General features: G+C 46.5%; 8 protein-coding genes across 8 annotated transcripts; 6 read left to right on the top strand and 2 right to left on the bottom strand.

Moving 5' to 3' along the window:
- Positions 1-112: 112 nt before the first annotated feature.
- GLAREA_01913 (uncharacterized protein) lies at positions 113-1072 on the top strand (the record flags this gene model as incomplete). Its single annotated transcript, XM_008089129.1, has 2 exons — positions 113-553; positions 623-1072. The coding sequence occupies 2 exons, from the start codon at positions 113-115 to the stop codon at positions 1070-1072; spliced, it is 891 nt and encodes a 296-aa protein (XP_008087320.1).
- A 360-nt stretch (positions 1073-1432) lies between these two features.
- GLAREA_01912 (uncharacterized protein) lies at positions 1433-2048 on the bottom strand (the record flags this gene model as incomplete). Its single annotated transcript, XM_008089128.1, has 3 exons — positions 1433-1831; positions 1883-1940; positions 1993-2048. 3 exons carry the CDS (start codon positions 2046-2048, stop codon positions 1433-1435), a joined length of 513 nt encoding a protein of 170 aa, XP_008087319.1.
- Positions 2049-4577: 2529 nt separating this feature from the next.
- On the top strand, positions 4578-6425 carry GLAREA_01911 (Ferredoxin reductase-like, C-terminal NADP-linked; the record flags this gene model as incomplete). The annotated part of the gene is made up of 1 exon (XM_008089127.1): positions 4578-6425. One exon carries the CDS (start codon positions 4578-4580, stop codon positions 6423-6425), a length of 1848 nt encoding a protein of 615 aa, XP_008087318.1.
- Positions 6426-7884: 1459 nt separating this feature from the next.
- Positions 7885-8873, bottom strand: GLAREA_01910 (Ankyrin repeat-containing protein; the record flags this gene model as incomplete). The annotated part of the gene is made up of 2 exons (XM_008089126.1): positions 7885-8282; positions 8333-8873. The coding sequence occupies 2 exons, from the start codon at positions 8871-8873 to the stop codon at positions 7885-7887; spliced, it is 939 nt and encodes a 312-aa protein (XP_008087317.1).
- A 687-nt stretch (positions 8874-9560) lies between these two features.
- On the top strand, positions 9561-10644 carry GLAREA_01909 (C2H2 and C2HC zinc finger; the record flags this gene model as incomplete). The annotated part of the gene is made up of 2 exons (XM_008089125.1): positions 9561-9667; positions 9705-10644. 2 exons carry the CDS (start codon positions 9561-9563, stop codon positions 10642-10644), a joined length of 1047 nt encoding a protein of 348 aa, XP_008087316.1.
- A 1677-nt stretch (positions 10645-12321) lies between these two features.
- Positions 12322-14007, top strand: GLAREA_01908 (uncharacterized protein; the record flags this gene model as incomplete). Its single annotated transcript, XM_008089124.1, has 1 exon — positions 12322-14007. One exon carries the CDS (start codon positions 12322-12324, stop codon positions 14005-14007), a length of 1686 nt encoding a protein of 561 aa, XP_008087315.1.
- Positions 14008-14951: 944 nt separating this feature from the next.
- GLAREA_01907 (uncharacterized protein) lies at positions 14952-15300 on the top strand (the record flags this gene model as incomplete). Its single annotated transcript, XM_008089123.1, has 3 exons — positions 14952-14982; positions 15052-15137; positions 15202-15300. 3 exons carry the CDS (start codon positions 14952-14954, stop codon positions 15298-15300), a joined length of 216 nt encoding a protein of 71 aa, XP_008087314.1.
- A 1321-nt stretch (positions 15301-16621) lies between these two features.
- Positions 16622-17770, top strand: GLAREA_01906 (uncharacterized protein; the record flags this gene model as incomplete). Its single annotated transcript, XM_008089122.1, has 3 exons — positions 16622-16727; positions 16796-17473; positions 17550-17770. 3 exons carry the CDS (start codon positions 16622-16624, stop codon positions 17768-17770), a joined length of 1005 nt encoding a protein of 334 aa, XP_008087313.1.
- Positions 17771-18206: the final 436 nt, after the last annotated feature.

Below are 18206 nucleotides of genomic sequence, written 5' to 3'. Positions count from 1 at the left end.
AATAATCCTTCACATGACATCACAAACCACACTCTCCTCCCCCTTCTACACTCCCCCTCCTGATCCATGCCCGCCCAAAAATAAGAATCTTACCTACCTAAACTCGCCAAAGATGAGCAATTTCCACGCCCGCAAATCTAAAATCCTATCCCTCCTCTCCGTCCCGCCGGAGGAATACGATGATCTGTCGCCGAAAGGCAGTATCGATACTAACATCCGGGAGCTGATTGATGAGGTTAATGGAAGGGAGGGGTGGGTCACGACTAGTAGTTGTGGAGGGAGGGTGGCTGTGTTTTTGGAGGGGAGGAAAGCTGGGTCTAGGGGAGATGAGGGCGAAGAAAATCAGGATGGAGATAGTGGGAGAAAGACAATTGCGGGGATAGGAGGGAAGGGAGGGGGTGGTCGTTGGTTATACGTCTCTCACGACCCTGTTAGTCTAGTTAAGGGTGAGAGTTGGGCGGAGAAATTCGGTATGCTACGGTCATCAGACGATATACGAGGAGATAAGAAAGCAGAGGACGTGAGATTCGTGCGCTTTAAATTCGAACCCATGGTATATACCTCCCCTAAAACATCAATCTAATAGGTAGGTAAAGTATAATAGTAGCTGACGCTTATCCAGATCCTACATATCCTCACCTCCTCCCCCACACACGCACAAACCCTCCTCACAGCCGCCCTGCAATCCGGGTTCCGCGAAAGCGGCGCGCTGAATCTGACGAGTGGGTGTCCGATGGTGGGCGTGCGGTCGATGGGGTTGGGCATGGAGAGTGTGGTGGGCGTGGAACGGGATGGGGTGTGTTATTGTGTTGTGCCTGAGTGGCAGCTGCGTGATCTGGTGGGGGTTGCGAATGCGAGGTTTAGGGAGAATGAGGGGAGGATTGCGCGGTTTAGGGGGTTGTTGATGGAGGGGAAGGGGAAAGAGGGGTGGGAGGATGGGGAGAGTAGGGCGAGGAGGTTGAGGGGGGAGGGGTTGAGGAGACGGGAGGAGATGAGGAGGGAGAGAGATATGGGGGATAGGGAGGTTCAGGATGATGAGGGGTATGAAATTGATTTGTTTAATGGTTTTTGATAGTTGTGTTTTTTGATGTGTGAGGTTTGAGTGTGTCTCTTAATTGCTACCATATCATTTGGGTAGGATATTGTTATTGTCGGGTCCCACCTTCTTTCACGTGGTCGGAGAATTACGTAGGATTCTTTTCTGAAGAAGAAAGAATACGTGTGCTCGATCAATGCTTATCCGACACCTAGCTGCACAAATGCCATATGGGATCTTCCAGTAGTTAGTCAGAGTATGTGATCATTTAGTGATGAACACAGCATTTTAGCTCCACATCTTCAGTATCGCTCATTCCAATAGACAAGACCATCGAATGACCTCTAATACACATATGCTACACTTCTAACCCCCTCTCACCCCAATTACATCCGCCTACCTAACAACCTTCTCCACCCAACTCTCCTCCAACCTCCTAACCTCCGCCTTAAACGTCTCAACCTCCCTCCAACAATCCAACGGTCTCCGATCATTATCCCTCAAACACCTAACCACCTCCCCCTTCGCCTTCTCCACGCCCTCATCCACCTCACTCAACTTCTTCCTAGATTCCAGTTTCTTCCGCAGCTCCGACACATCATTCTGCACCGCCTCCCTACCCAGATCCCGGAGCGTGTCGCCCGCGGATTTACCGTCTTTCTTTGGTTCCGGCGCTGAGATCTTGGAGATGGTGTCTTCGAAATCGGCCGAGGCGCGCGATTGCAGTTTTTTGAGCTCCTCGGCGACGCGCGATTGGATGTGGAGTTCGAGCGTTTTGGCGCGTGTGGAATCGGACTATTACAATCATGAGCGTGATCTTCCTTATGGGGGGTAGATGGGACGAACCTCTGGGCTGTTTTGCAGAGAATCGACGAGATCTGGGGAGAACCGGACGGGTGTATCACTGCTGGGATCAGTAGTTGCGCAACTCATAATGCCAATTGAGGAAGTTTTACCTCGTCCATACGTGCGATGTAGGTGCCGTAGCAGGTTTTGAAGATCCGGAACCCATATTGTGAGAGGGGAAGGTTCAATGCCGGATTGATTTGGGTTGATTGGAGCTTCGAAATTTGAAGTGAGGCCGTTTGAAGCCGTGATGCCGACAGACTGTTAAGCGCCGATACTCGTGACTTGTATCGCGCTTACCGGGAGACTCTCTTGGCACTTTTTGTGTGGGATTTTGTGCATGTGATCGGATTGAGTCGATCCTGCCCCGCTGCGCACGACATATTTTGGGTGGTTGTCATGAAGAGTCTTCTCGCGTAACCCTTTTCAAGATGTTCTCCGTGGATATATCCATCGTATGAATTGATTTTGCGAACCGAGCACTTTGTTATCTACAGCCGAGTCTCCTTTCTTTATTTCTCAAAATCAGAGAAAGAATTCAACATTGTCATACTCGAGATAGAAGTATTCGGAAGTATCAGTATTCAAAATGATGCGGATGTACCCCAACGGCGCATGCTTTGCTTCACCCACAATGAAAAGCCATGAAAAGCCACTTCATCTTTCTCAAACCATCTCCAACTTCCTCATTTCATGATATGATCAGCTTATTACTCGTATCATTGCAAGAATATCCTCGTATCATCGTGAGATTCCCCCGTCGTGACTCCTCATCCCGAATCTAACAAAAGTGACTTCGTATTGTTTGCATTTCGTTCTAAACCATCGAATGATTCGAAATCAATCTATTTAACTTCGTCTGAGGATGCAGACAGGGTATGTAAGTCTGCGGGTGATGTCCGCCTGAAGATGGATCCTCAAAACCCAAGTGACTGGAATCCCATCATCCTTTGCCAAGATGTGACATTCTCCCCCATCATGGTGTTTCCCAGCTGGCGAGCAGCTTTCCAGCTGGTGGTTTTCCTGGGCTTGCTTGGTCGGAGATGGTTCGTCTCTCCCTTTTCATCTTGCTATAGATTCGAGGCGGAGACATTCCATTATCACCTATCAAACCGGTCTCTCCGCTGGTCTTTGCCTCGACGTTTCAAACAGTCCACCAGTCAGAATACGCTGCTGGGCTTGTACCTGGCTGCGACCTGGGACCCATGCATGCAGTCCGGCATCGCGCCTGTGACCGCCACCGAACCGTGCTGGCACCGATAGGCTTGCGGTCCGTTACGAGCGCCCAGAACCAACCGCTTCGATTTCCCTGAGCACACCCTGGTAGAATGGTTTGCGAAATCAACCTCATGCTTGCCCCGCTGCGTAAAACATCACGTTCTGCCCATCATGACCGTTGAGCTGTCAAACCGGCGAGAGCTGTCGACGACGCTCCATTCGCTGCGACGCGCCTCTGGTACACATAATTCGTCCCAGCGACATCATCGACGGGTGGTCGTGATCCCCTGGGAGGAACATGTCTACCAGCTGGCCAACAGCCACCCTAGGGGGGTAGTTGCAGAAAATGAGTGGAGATCCCCATTCCTCGTCCTACGAGAGACTTCTCATCGCTCCCCATAAACAAAACTTGTCCTTCTCTCTCTTGAACCAGGTTGTACCTTTACAGTTCATCGACTTCATTAATTCTGTTGCTGCAGACTTCTGCGCCGTGCGACATCTTCTCTCCTCTGCTCATCCAACAGTCGAACTGATACCCTCGTTGAGTCGCGAAAGAAAAAACAACAGCTGCTGCGCAGCCAAAAGAAGACAATCTTTACTCGAGAAACTCAGAAATAATCCAAAACAAATAATCTCAGCTTCCGCAGATACACGTCCAAGCACTTCATCTAAATAATCTACTACAACGCGACCACGGCTCTGTTAAGAAATACGATCTATATTCGAAACAATCTGGCTTGGCTCCACTCCACTTCTTATCATCTCATATAGAGGAAACGACTCCCCACCCGACGACCATACGACTGAAGACGGACCATCTCCTCTTCTGGAAAGAATAGAGTGGTGTTTGTGCGGAAATCGTTCGTCGCCGGGGTGCGCCGCGTTGCTTGATTTGCACAAGCATTGGCAATTTGGCGTCCGAAGTTGTCTGTTCGTGAGCGAGAGCGAGCCTATTCCACCTCGTCGGCGAGCGACGAAACTTAAAAGTCGGAGTTCCCACCAGGCCGGACTCGACGTCAACTACGGTTCACGATCATTCTTTTTCGTACCCCATCACTTTCGTTAATCGGTGCAGAATATACTTGAATTCCAACTTTCGAGTCCAGGAGACATACATTCCTTTCACTTCCAACTTATCCGGACCAAAGAGACCTTTGCTAGGGCAACATCAAACAATTCATTGTCAATAGTAACCTTTGTGATTCACACTCGGCTGGCTCTTTTGACACAGGAGACAAAGCAGTATGCTCATTGCGAACGACTTTCATTCCCTGTTCTTTGTCAAGAGTCAATAGTAATCCTCAGAACATTGTTATTGTCATTTACTTATTAAGCTCCAATTCGTGAGTTTGTTCTCTTTGCTCGTCCGATTTCTTAGAGTGTTCCAATCACACTTAGACAAAGACCGCCTCTAATACATCTTCCAGATTTCTAACTTTCTGGAACGACCGATTTTTTCAAACATACAACAACCGCTATGCAACAATCCACGATAGCAACCACTGTGTCGTCGCACGACAACAGCACAGGCAATGCAACCTCCGAATTCGACCCCGCTGGGACGATAGCTCCGTACGCAACCGCTTTAAATGGCGTCTCTCAAAATGTGAACATGCTGTTCAAGGACATTTCGTGGATGAGTCTGGGCATGCTGGCTGTGCTCATTTTGACGATACGATTAATACAGAGAGCAGTCGCACATTCAAGACATATCGGTGCGATGGGACTATCCGGGGAAGCCCAACGATTTTGGGCCATCAACAGATACGCCGCGTGGTGGAAATTCAAGAAGCATATGCTTTACGCACCACTGAAAGGGAAGCGACATAACAGAGAGATCAGACTCTCCAAAGCCGGAAACCTAGGCACGATTCCTTCTCGATTTCACACCATCCTCATCACCTTGTTCATTACAGGAAACATCATCTACTGCGCCTACCTCGACTATCGCAGAGAAAACAAATGGTCCGTCATTGCAGAACTTCGAGGACGAACGGGAGTCATGTCCGTGGTCAACATGGTGCCTCTCATCATCTTTGCCGGACGCAACAATCCTCTGATTGCTATCTTGCAAATCAGTTTCGACACGTACAACCTTCTCCATCGATGGATCGGCAGAATGATTGTCTTGCAGGTCATCGTACACACTCTCTGCTGGGCCATCGTCAAACATGCCGCAACTGGATGGTCAGGGATGTGGCACATGATCACCGATGATCCATTCATCGGATGGGGAACGGTTGGTACGACCGCAATGATCATTCTTGCCCTTCAAGCTCTCTCACCAATCCGACACGCCTTTTACGAGACGTTCTTGAATGTTCACATCATTCTCGCATTCATCGCATTCTTGGGAACTTGGATCCACTGCAAAGTCGCCAACCTCCCAACACTTCCTTGGATCGAGGCTATTGTTATCCTCTGGCTTATCGAGAGAAGTGTTCGCTTCTTGAGAATCGTCTGGAACAACTATGCTAAGAAAGAGGGATGGACCAGAGCAAGTGTTGAGGCCATGCCGGGAGAGGCTGTTCGAGTCACTTTCCACATGCCAAAATATGTCAAGATAAATCCAGGAACACATGCGTACGTTCGTTTCGCTGGTGTCAACCCCTGGGAATCTCACCCCTTCTCCATCGCCTGGGTACAGCACAAACCCAAGAACGCCACTGCTCTGCCAATCAGCGAGAAAGGCGCCTCAGAAAGTACTCTTCGCGAGCATGAACTCATGACTGATGCCTCCTTCATCATCCAAGCCCAAACAGGTATGACTCGCAAACTCTACGAGAAAGCCTTCCTCCATGGCGCCCAAACCTTGATGATGAAAGGCGCACTCGAGGGACCATACGCCGGTCACCACTCTCTCGATTCTTACGGCCACGCCGTCCTCTTTGCCGGCGCCTCAGGAATCACCCACCAAATCTCCTACGTCCAGCACCTCCTCCAAGGCTTCAACGACATGACCGTCGCCACCCGACGCATCACCCTCATCTGGATCATCCGCGACTCGGAACAACTCGAATGGGTCGCTCCCTGGATGAACATCATCCTCGCCATGCCCCAGCGCCGCGAGGTCCTCCGCGTCAAACTCTTCGTCACCCGTCCCAAGAACCCGCGCGAGATCCAATCCGTCTCGCGCACCGTCGATATGACGCCCGGTCGGCCGAACGTTAAACTCCTCCTCCAGAACGAGGTCAAGGAGCAGAAGGGCGCCATGTGCGTGACCGTTTGTGGACCTGGAGGCCTCGCTGATAACGTCCGCGAGGCTGTACGAGAGGTGCAAGAAGACGGCGTGGTAGATTTCGTGGAAGAGAGTTTCACGTGGTAAACGAGCTTGGACAGCAAAGGATTTGGGAAAATGGCATCTGTAATTAATAATGGGGATTTAACCTTGGTGTGATGTTTGTGAGACACAGACGAATCTTTTCGATGTATATACTTTAGCATGTCATACTGTGTGTGTGGCCTTGATATATTGGCGGGATAGGATAGGGGGATCAAATTTAGATGGTTGTAAGGGAGTGGAATATAGAGTGACCATTTACTGCTGGAGTTTTTACTTTTTAGTGTATTTTTTTTAGATTAGCGTTTTTCGTGTTTGGAATAAATACCCTGATGTTTTGTTGTTACTTTCAAATTTTGTTTTTATGTGAATGGGTTTTTCGGTTTTGATTAAAGTGTGTCTACGTGTGTGTGTGTATCCGAGTAATTGGGTTTGATATAGGAAAAGGGTAGGAGATAAGTGAGATCATGTACATGAAACTGAAATTACACGCCAAGTCTTGACTCTTTCGGTAGGATAATTTTTGGTATTAAGGGTGTGTGTGCACTGTGGACGTATTTTACTTTTTGGGGATGGGGGCCCGGGGTGAGACATTCGAAATACGCTGCCTTGAGCGGCGGGGGAGTTTCTTGGTAGGACTGGGCTTGGTTTGGAAGGGTTTGGTAGGGCTTGGTTTGGAACTTCTGGAAAATGGGGAGCAGATTGGGGTGTGTGTTTTTGCGATGGGTTTGAGGGGGTTCTTTGTTTGGTCTGTTGGGGTGGGATGGAGGATTAGGGGTTTTTTGTTCTGGGCTTTTTGGCTTGGTTTAGAGCTCCTTGAATAGAAATCGGGATTGTTGGAAGTTGGCTTAGGCTGAGGTTTGGGGGGTTTCTTTGTTTGGTTTTGGTGGGTGGGGGGGATAAAGGGTTTGGGATCTATTTTTGGAGGGGGTGGAGGAGAGGGGGGAGTGGGATAAAGGAGGTGGATTGTGGGATGGATGAGGGGGGTTTTGGGGTGTTTGTGGGTGGTGTTCTAGAGTTGTTTGTTAGGGGTTCTTGTGGTCATGTTTGATGGCTTGGGTGGCTTGTTTGGAGTGATGATTCGATGATGAATGGTGTGATTTGGCAGTCAGATTGTAAATTGACAGTACCATAGTGTTCCAAAGCGTAGCTACTTTTATTGTTGTGATGCAGAATGTGTGGCTCTGATTCTTGTTCTGGAGTTTTAACTTTTGAGTGCGAGGAGTAGTGGTGGACGGGAGTATCACCTGACTGGACCCCCTTTGATTTCACACTAACGCTTTTCACTGATTTAGGCTTGATACGAGATTAGAAACGACCGCTCGTGGAAACGATCGTTTTCTCTACTAGTACGTAGAACCAATGAAATAAAGTACACTATGGAAATTTTGTTAACGAAATTGTCCATTTGACTTGTAATATCCCCCAGAAATTTTTATTCCTGTCCAACTTATCTTCCTACAACATAACTCCCGACCAACGAATCATGGCAGCAACTAGCTCATCATCTTACTCGCCCTCGGCTTATCCCATTTGCAACAACAGCTTTCCTGGACCGAATCTCTATCTCGTTCACTAACGTTGGTGGGCATATTGCAGCTGCAAATCGGGAGGGAGTAACGGCCAGACTTTTTCCTCGATTCGAGCACCATATTCGAGCACCATATTCGAGGAGTAGTTTAGTAGCTTTTATGGCTTTGTCTTGGGGTTCACATAGTCTAACAGTATATTCTAGAAGTGACTCCCATGTTGTAGGATTTGACCTGGCTTCGACATTTGCGCCTGCTTCAAGAAGTAGTGCAATGGCATCTAAATTGCAGAGCTTTGAGTATCTTATGTATCCCTCAATCGCCCGCCATAATGGCGTTTTTGAATTTATCTCTGTTGCTTCGAGATTTGCACCTTATACTGTCAGCTTTCTGTTACTCCAAATATTGTGTGTGATGTGTAACCTTTCGAGATCAAAAGTTGCATAACAGAACAGTGTCCGTTATAAGCAGCCAAATGGAGTGGCGCATTCTGTAACGTTGGGTCCGGCATATTGATATCTGCTCCATCATCAATGAGACATTTAACAGTTTCCATGTGACCAAATCTAGCAGCGATATGTAACCCTTCTGAAGACAGACGTATTCTTTTGGATATGTCTGAGGTGTAGCTCAAAATGAGTTGAACTGTTTCCACTAACTTCTTTTCAATGGCCGTATCGAGTGCTGAAGTTCCCCACATATCTTTCAGGGATGCATCTAAGCCTGCGTCTAACAGGACTTGGACGCTTTTAAATTTTTCCGCACTTACCGCTATCTGCAGAGCATTTGCCCCTCGAGCAAACTTGAAGTCTGGATATGGCCTGGCCATTCTCATCAATTTCTCAGTATTTTCTTCCCCTATCGCCTCCAAATATTCCACTTCTTCACTTTTATGCGAGCTACTAGCCACCGTCGTGTCGAACTTCGGTCGAGATGTTGCAATTTCCCCGTGTTTAACTCTCATATGTTTCCACAAATAGTCTTTCCTGGTCGTTCCTTTGAATTTACAACCTGAAAAGCTACATTTCAGTTTCTGTAAAGCTAGATGTACTATTGATTGATGACGCTTAAGATCGTTCTTGAGAGCAAACCCCACGGTGCAAATAAGGCATTTGTAGGGCTTATCATGTTGTTTTCGATGGCGACTGTTCACGTGTGAGGAAAGACTCGATGTTTGGAATAATTCTTACTTGTAATGCATGCGTTTTGCGAACAATTTTTCACAGTCTTCACATCGATATTGGCTGGTATCAATGGCGTCTAACGCCATCTCGAAAATAATAAGATTTTCGAAATTCAAGATTGAATATTTCGTATAGTAAATCGCGATCTCCTTGGACGAGGAATGAGAAGGAGACAGGCTTCGGTCCCTGGCAATTTTCAAAGATGAGTGCGTGACAATGAGCTGGACACAACCATCTCCTCGACCAATAGGATGTGTTCTCTAGAGCGCCCCGTTGCGCCCTCTTCTCAGCTAGATCTTTCATAACATTGCCACACGCCCTGTTCTTATTTTCAATAATATTCGGAACTTTACAGTACTGTTATTACTTCTGCTTCCTTTCTCAATTTACCATCATAACGAGCGGCTCATAAACCCACTCGCTCGACGCAGCTTCGATTCTACGAAGGAATCTTCCCTCATCACACGATGAGTCCGAAAGATAGATCGCAGACGAAAGGCTTCTCTCCACAAGAGGTCAGCACGATGAATGAATATTGTCAAAAGCTGGCTGGGACGAACAATGGCAATGAGAGGTGAGTAAAAAAAAATTCCAGCTGACGGTATGCCTAGAACCTTCACAAAGTTCTCCTGCACATGCGCCCCCTCCGTTTTGCTTATTGGTGCGATTCAAGATCATATCACCCAATTAGAATCGCAGCTTCGGTCGCTCAGGAGTGAACACTGTACAGCTACCGTACCCCCTGCTTTAGCTTTCAGTCATCAGAGCCTCGCATCACCTAACGCTGTCGAGCCTTTGGACGGGGTAGTCTTTGATCCAGCCCTCAAAAACTGTGCGGAAACAGATCAGCAATTGTTCGATCAGTTCACCAACGGCAATGCGTTTGCAGATGATGATTCCAGTCTCAGCGGAGATGCAGATGCTTTTCATGTTGTTGACAAGACTTCAATGCAACCGGCTCAAACTCATCGGAGCCAACTAATTGCTGATGTTTCCGGGGACTCTATGCAAGTGAGCGGCTTTTATAATGAGGGCCTAAACAGCTCCTGGGACCAAACACCGTTCGACTTTGAGCAGGTCTTGTCTGATGCAAACTTTACCGCAGGCAATATGAACTTGCCTTCCTCATCTGCCAAAAATCATGTATCATTGTGTGATTTTGGCACTGGAACGGAAATTTTCCCCTCGGATGGATCTACTATGGGACTTGCTAACGTCGATATCGGATCCATCTCAGCTATTACGGGTCCTGGACAGCTCCAAACAAATCCGGTTGCAACTCGACACAGTTGCCCACACTGCTCCCGATCTTTTAGTCGTGCGAGCGATCAGAGGCGTCACTCTAAGAAACATCAGCCCACCGCTCAGAGATTTTCTTGCATCTTCCCAGGGTGTGGAAAGGTCTTTCTTCGGAGTGATCATCTCCGTCAACATCGCATGATTCACAACCCAAACGGTCAACGTTTCCCTTGTACCTTCGAAGGCTGTGGAAAGGACTTCTTAAGAAGCGACAATCTTAGAAAACATCAAAATAGTCAAGGTCACTACTAGTAGAGCTGAGCTTCAAGCGAAAGATTGCGTAACTACGCTGAATGGTCATTGGCGTAACTCCGCTTCGAGATGGAGGTTGAATGAGGTATTCGGGGGTGGACTTGCACCTCAACGTGCTTCGGGTTGTTTTGCGGAAGTTATTTGGTCTCTTCTTTGTTTTCTCTCGCTGATGATGTTGCCCTTCATTTACTCCTAGTGTTTTTCGACCAAATTTTCGTTAGGCATGTTTTGCAAACCCCCCTTTTTGTTCGCTTATTTACGGCCGCCTATTTCCTATGTCATCTGTCGTCTTTGGCGACAGGAATTCGGATATGAAGATACAAAAAGACCCCCCCTTACTGTTCTCCTTTAGGTCTATCTCTCTTTTTCAACCCAAAAAAGCTAGCTAAATAAAAAGACTTCTCCTTTCAAAGATACAGTCCATCTGTTGTCTTCGTCGTTGATACTGACTTCTCTATAACGCCATTGTGACTTTCTATATCTATTGTGTAATACACTTTACAACACTTGGTATTATTGATGTCGTTGGTACGCCGTTCCATCGTCTTTGCCTGCTGATCAATTGATATCACGAAGTGTATATCCCTGTTCCACCACATGTACCTGCGATCTATAAAAGTTTCAAGTCGACTTTCGATGCAGGTTAATCCCAATGAACTCCCTGCTATTAATTCTAGTAACAACCATTCGCATATGACATCGACAGAGTTTTGCAAACTGCTCGGTAAGACTACCTAGCTGACACCTCAAAGCAATATCCTCCGCATGCTTGATTTTCTAGGAGTATCTCATGCAATAGCTTGAGATAAAGAAATCAAACAAATATGTTACATTACATTGAGCATATCAAAATATGTCTGCGATGGGCATAAAGAATATTCCGCACCCGCTCCTCCACGCACCAAACCTGTCTGCAGATTCCGAGGTTGCCAAACAGTTGTATCCTTATTTGGCCAGTGTGGCATTTTCCTATTGTGAAAAACAATATCTTCTAAGCCCAGACTACCTCATGCTAGTCGATCTGAACTCCGTGCTCACTGCTAAACACTCTGGTATAATACTTTCCGTTACGCGGCTCAATCCAGCAAAAGCTGTAAGTGTGATGACGCCGATTTCAGACAAGACTTACCAAGATCTTATTTACAGAAGACATGACTTGATAAAACAAGTTAGTCATCCAGATTTATTCTTCGACTTATTCGAAATGAAGCGGGCTAGAAACTTGGAGCTTACTGATTATTTCAAGCTATGTTTCACTTGTTAATATCTAAACAGCGTTCTATATTAGCTATTTATTGATAGCTTTTCAAAACAAATCTATAGATACGCTTATGAATTGACATTTTAAAAAATTGAATTAAAACCAGAAAAGAAGAAACAAAATTCTATACGATACTTACTTATGATAGGAACGCTACAGTTTTGTTCGGGATCACCAGACATCCCACCCTCTCGGACCTTACATAAGCTATTGTGACACCCACCTGATCACTTGGAACGGTACAGTGTTTTTGGTAGCAAACAACATTTGTCGTTAAGGCTGCGCTATTGCTCAAAGAAACCAGGCTGATAAAACATATCACGTATGCACATGCTTCGAGTATGCCGGATTTACTCATAGCCCATCAGTGAAGGCCTATCGGGGGAAGATACACCATCAAGTCAAACCCGTTCACGATGCGACTCATCAACACTTCGTCTTTCGATATCGTCGAATTTGCACCTGGTAGCGTTCCGCCATATGCTATATTATCCCATCGATGGGATGAAACGGAGCTTACTTTGCAAGATGTGAAACAAAGTGATCGCAATCTGTTGCCTGGATTCTCCAAAATTCAAGGGTGTTGTAGCCAAGCTCGAAATGATGGGTTGGGTTGGGCATGGATTGATTCGTGCTGTATTGATAAATCCAGCAGCGCTGAGTTATCTGAGGCGATCAATTCCATGTTTCAATGGTACAGGAACTCTCGGGTTTGCTACACCTATCTTTCAGATGTTTCCAACGGGGTTTCTGACATACAGGCTGGTGGACCACAGTTTATGGCTTCACAGTGGTTTACCAGAGGCTGGACTTTACAAGAACTTCTTGCGCCGAAGTACCTGAGGTTTTTTGACACTTCGTGGACTTTAATCGGGCCTCGGAATGATTGGCAAGCAAATGATGCGATTCTCAAACTTGAAAAGCTTATTGAGCTGGCGACGGGGATTAAACACCTGTCTGATTATAACAACGCATCTGTTGCATGCAAGATGTCTTGGGCAGCTGGTAGATATACTACCAGGGAGGAGGATCGTGCTTACAGTTTGATGGGACTCTTTGGGGTCAATATGCCTCTTCTATATGGTGAAGGACCTAGAGCATTTCACAGGTTACAGCTGGAAATCTTGCGAGAAACCGACGATGAATCAATCTTTGCATGGGCAGATCCTCAAGATCTTAGCGGAGGACTTTTGGCACCTTCTGTGAATGCGTTCAAAAATTCGGGTGGAGTCGAACGATTGGAGCACCCACTTACCCTGGATGGTGGACAGCGTTCACAGTCTTACGAGAGACCTCCTTATAGTATGACCAACAAGGGAATCCATTTCCAAGGACGGCCTTTGGAACTGCTTGAGGAGAATGAAAATGTAGATGGGGAAACTGAAAACGGATCTTCTGCGTTAGTAGTTTTACCCATCCACTGTACAGATACTTCAAAGGGACACGGCAGACTGATGTGTGTGTGGCTTGGAAGAGTCAGCACCGCAAGAAAACAATGGATGAGAGCAAATTCGGACATATTGTTGTCCTTGAATGAAAGTCAGCAAGCGTCTCTTCTGCGCGAAAATCATCAAGACTGGGAGAGTTTCTATGTACGTCAACTTGGAAGATATGAGTCGCCATTTCAAGGACCCTTTAAGATCGTAATATTCATCGCTGAGCTCAAAAATCAAGGCTATGAGTACAAACATTATGCCATCCACGAAAGCTCATTCATGCATGATCGCTACAAGTTGACACAACTGCCTGATGCGATACAATTCGATATCGAGTCACTTCTCATGAGTGGCTTGACGATGGCAATTGTGTTTATCAACGAGGCTGGCCAGACCTTCTTCCTGGTTGTCAATGTTATGGATTTCCAGATTTCCATTGAGCTTTTAGGACCATTCACGTATCTTGGAAAGACTTTGCCTGGGCGGTCGAGAAAAAACTGGGCGATCTTCGACGACTATTTCCAGCAAGCAAGCTGGAGGACGCGTTCTAGAGAAGCATCCATTAGCTGGGACAGTGAAGGAATAGAACTTGTGGCACATCTTCAGCGGATTTGGTCAGAACGAGAACAGGGTTATCATATCTCATTCATTGTGAAAAGACATTAAGATGCTTAACAATGGCAAGTTTGTGTTACCAGAATTTCTTTATTAGGGCTATAAATTATGAGGGGGTTGCATTAATATAGTGCCTTTTTGAGCTTTTATCTGGCTCTTGAAACAAGTTCACGATTAAGCTCACTTCTCTACGGTGCATCGGCGAATTTATTTTCTTCCAACTACTTAGGATTTCTTTACGCTCAGTTGCCTGAACTGAATTTGGATGCTTTCAGACAGGCCGATTCAAGACTAGATATGAAAGTAGAAATGGAATGAAATAAGTACGAACCACAGGCAAGATATATTTTCTAGACTAGGACGCATCCGTGCTATTCTATCGAGAGCAGTCTACAATAGACACTCCAAACATAACAGGAAGATAATGATCACAGCGGGTGAGTTTTGTTGTTTGTCGGTGATGGAATATTCTCGCTTAACCAAACTGCATTCTGTTGGTTCACAGTCAACGATTTTGCATCTGAGGATGCGAGCGCTATCTTCGAATATGATATTTCGAACATGAGTGATAATTTTCTATTCTTAGCATCCACGAAGTAGGATAAGCGCTTAGACTCGTTCTCTTCGTATCTCCTTCTCGTAGCCGAGCGTCTGCCGTGCTAACCGGACAAGCGATTTAGAACTCTGGGCGCATTCTTGGGTGCTTTTCAATTGGGCACAAGATCCCTTGTGATTCAATTGTTGTCTGGGTTATTAATTTACCAATGCTTTTGCTGCCCATTGGGGCTGTGGAAATGGGCGCTAGTGAGGGCTATGGCGGGACCGGCAATGTGCTTCCAGAAGACATTTTGGATATCCATGACATGTGAACCTAGTAAGTGCTGAGAAGTAAATCGTCTCATCTTCTGTTTCCTTTTCGTTCTTTCATAGTTTTACTGTAACGTTATTCAGAGTACAAGGAGATTGATTGTAGTCGATGTCATAGCACAGCAAGAATGAATTACCAGCAACAACCACAATATCAGGGTGAGTACCGAACATTTGTTTGACAACAACAAATATATCACATCCGTCTGTATTCTTACAGAAATACAGATCCTAATGCCCAATATGGCTATCCACCACCTCAACAGTATCCTCAGCAAGGCTACAACCAAGGTTATGCTGGACAACAACAACAAGTAAGTAGATTCTCATGTCAACTATAATGCTCAAGAAAAAATCAATAGACGCTGACTATAACAGATGTACGCTCAGCAGCAACCACCTCAAACAGTCATCGTTGAGAAGGAAAAGAAGGACCGTGGATGTCTGACCACTTGGTATGACTTTAGTCGTCTATGAATGCCATGTTTGAAGCTAATCGGTGTCGATATAGTCTCATGACCTTGTGTTGTTGTTGGTTGTGCGGAGAAACCTGTGAATGCTGCTTCGATTGTTGCGATGTGTGTTGCTAGATAGTTTAATATGTTTGGAGTTCGGTGGAAGGAAGGGTGGTCCTCTGGCCATGTAATTTCCATTTGGAACTTTCTTATAGTGTTTGGAGACGTTTTGGGGTTCAGTGTAGAGAAGAAATATACTCAATAGCTTAGTATTGCAAACAGTCTTCCGTCTGGCAGAGCTTCTGCAACACGCGAAGCCGTCTAATGATTGTATCACATAGCACGATTCGAATCCCTCGGGGTGTTTTTATTATTCCTGGGCTGACAGGATCATTGATACCTGAGTCCGAAGTGATTTGTATGATCCACCTCGGTAAGCCTAATGTAGAAATCGGTGTGAGAGCGATAGTGAGATGGTCGCCGAGGAACGTCTAGGTCAGCCACGTGGAATAATAGCCGTTGCTGACCACATCCATGATTCGATATTATCATTATTGTCGTCGAGGCTTGTCTCAAACGACCCGGACATCTTCAAACCATTCGAAGCTATGGGAAACGATCGGCCCGGGCCGAAACCTAAAAGCAAGTCTGTTCAATAGTTAGCATCATGCTCGAGGTCTCGAACGTCTCAAGTTTCAAAATCTTCTTTCTATGCTATAATTGTGCCTTGCACCTTTTATCCGGATGAATTCCCGCTTGGGACGACGTATTCTTGTGATACTGTATGTACCGGCAATCATCAAGCTAATTCAGCAGCACTCACCTAACCCTGTTTTCCCCCTTTCGACGGCACCAGCCTCATGAGGGGTTAAAATGAAATAAATAATGTACGTCAGCCACCACATGTGTGTTAATTTACCGCCAAGGGCAGCTTGGCTAGCCCGCTCGAGCGCTGCTTGACCAGTCGAATGTGAAGATTTGCAGGGTGTTCCGGGACCCCTAACCCGCCTAGTGGGTACCACAGCAAAACCTCAAGAAGTCCAAGAGACTCCCACCGTATCAAAAGTCGCCCAAGCGATGGTTTCTACGCATCCCACGCCATCAGCGGATGCAGCAGAAGATCAATTGTGGCAGAATCCGATGCACCTTGGAGGGGTACACGATGTGTCCCACAATCTCTACTGTTGTGCTTCCAATGGTCTAGTAAGCACATCCCACCTTGTAGTAGGTTGAGGTATTAGAGGGTGGTCCTCCGCACCGTTTCTTTGCTTCCGAATATTCCTCATTTTCGATTGCGTTGGTTCCTTGATCTTTTCAATCTCTATCCTCAATCTCTGTCCAGCATGTCGTTCTTCAATAAACTCAACAAGGAGTTCTCGGGGTTTATGGATGGTGGAAAGAAGCCTGAAGCTCAAGCACCACCACCGCCAGCAGCAGATCATTCAAGAGGTACTACACCTGTGATTCCTGTAATCCATATTTCAATAACCCTTCGTTGCTAACATGATGGACTATAGGATACGGCGACTACAATCAGCAGCAACAATATCCACCTCAAGGACAGTATCAACAGTACCCACCTCAACATCAACAACAACAGAATCAATACGCACCCTCTCCTGCACAATCACCTCCTGCACCAGGTCAATACAACCAACAAGGACAATGGCAAGCGCCGTCAACTCCACAGCAGTATGGTAGCCAACCATACAGTGGACCTCCAGCACAACAGCAGTACGGTCAACCAGCTGCACAGCCATATGGCCAACCTCCTCAGCAATACGGCAGCCCAGCTCCTCAATACAATCAATATCAATCACCGCCTCCTCAACAAAACATTCCTGCTCCACATGCTCCCATTCTACCACCCGGGTGGACTCCACTCTGGGATCCAAACGGAGGCCGTTGGGCATACATGGGAGGTGATCAGAAAGTAGTCTGGACAGCACCAACAAGTCCTTTTGTTGATCAAGGCGCCCATGACTCAAGTCGTGGTGCTTTCGGTGGACCAGTTCCCGTTGATGCTGGATACGGAGCCGCGGCTGGGCCTGCAGGATATGGTGCGGCAACAGCTTTAGACACCAAGGACGTGAAGAAGGACAAAAAGGATGACTCAAATAAGAAGATGATGATGGGAGCTGCTGGTGGTCTGGCAGTCGGTGCTATTGGTGGTGCTTTGATTGCAAACGCGATGGGTAAGTCTAGAATATCCCCGCCAAGATTCTTCGAGAGTGCTCCATCCTAAACTGTTTGATACTGACATTACTTTAGATGATGATGACCATCATGGCGGCGGCGGAGGGCATGGAGGTGGTTATGGTGGTGGATATGGCGGCGGTGGAGGCTATGCACCAGATGGCTACCCATCTCAGCAAGCTTACCCACCTCCTGCTGGATCTGGCAGCTCTGTCAGTAGCAGCGACAAGGAAGAGCTTGAGGAAGCTAGAGAGGATTATGAAGAGGCTTATGAAGAGGCCTACGGTTCTGATTGATCCGTCCTTGGACACATACAGTGGGACAGCTACGAAGTTATGACTTTATGTTGCAAGCCAGCAATCAGTTGTGGTTAGGCAAGTGTTGCAAAATTTGTGTTGGTCAGCAAATAATGAGATACGAGAACTCGTTATCGCAACGATGTATTTGCGCCAGATGGTAGCCAAGTTATATGCCTTCTACCATATCATGAATTTCGGGCTAGTCATGAGAACAACGCCCATGTGCGCCCACAGAGCCAAGATCATTCAATTGTAGCTGCCAAGTTGTGTCCACAACACACAGGTATTCATACCACTACCACTTGACCTGGCATATGGCTGTCAGACTTCAATCTCTATCGATATAGATTACTTGACATCTTTGAAGAGTTACACAAACTCCAACTTCCTTTATTCTTCAACCTCATCAATTAACTCGCTAAAACTATGACTA

This window comes from Glarea lozoyensis (genome assembly GCF_000409485.1).
Source record: "Glarea lozoyensis ATCC 20868 chromosome Unknown GLAREA7, whole genome shotgun sequence".
Classification (NCBI taxonomy): domain Eukaryota; kingdom Fungi; phylum Ascomycota; class Leotiomycetes; order Helotiales; family Helotiaceae; genus Glarea; species Glarea lozoyensis.
Note: the sequence above shows the minus strand (reverse complement) of the source record. Positions and strands in the feature narration are given on the sequence as shown.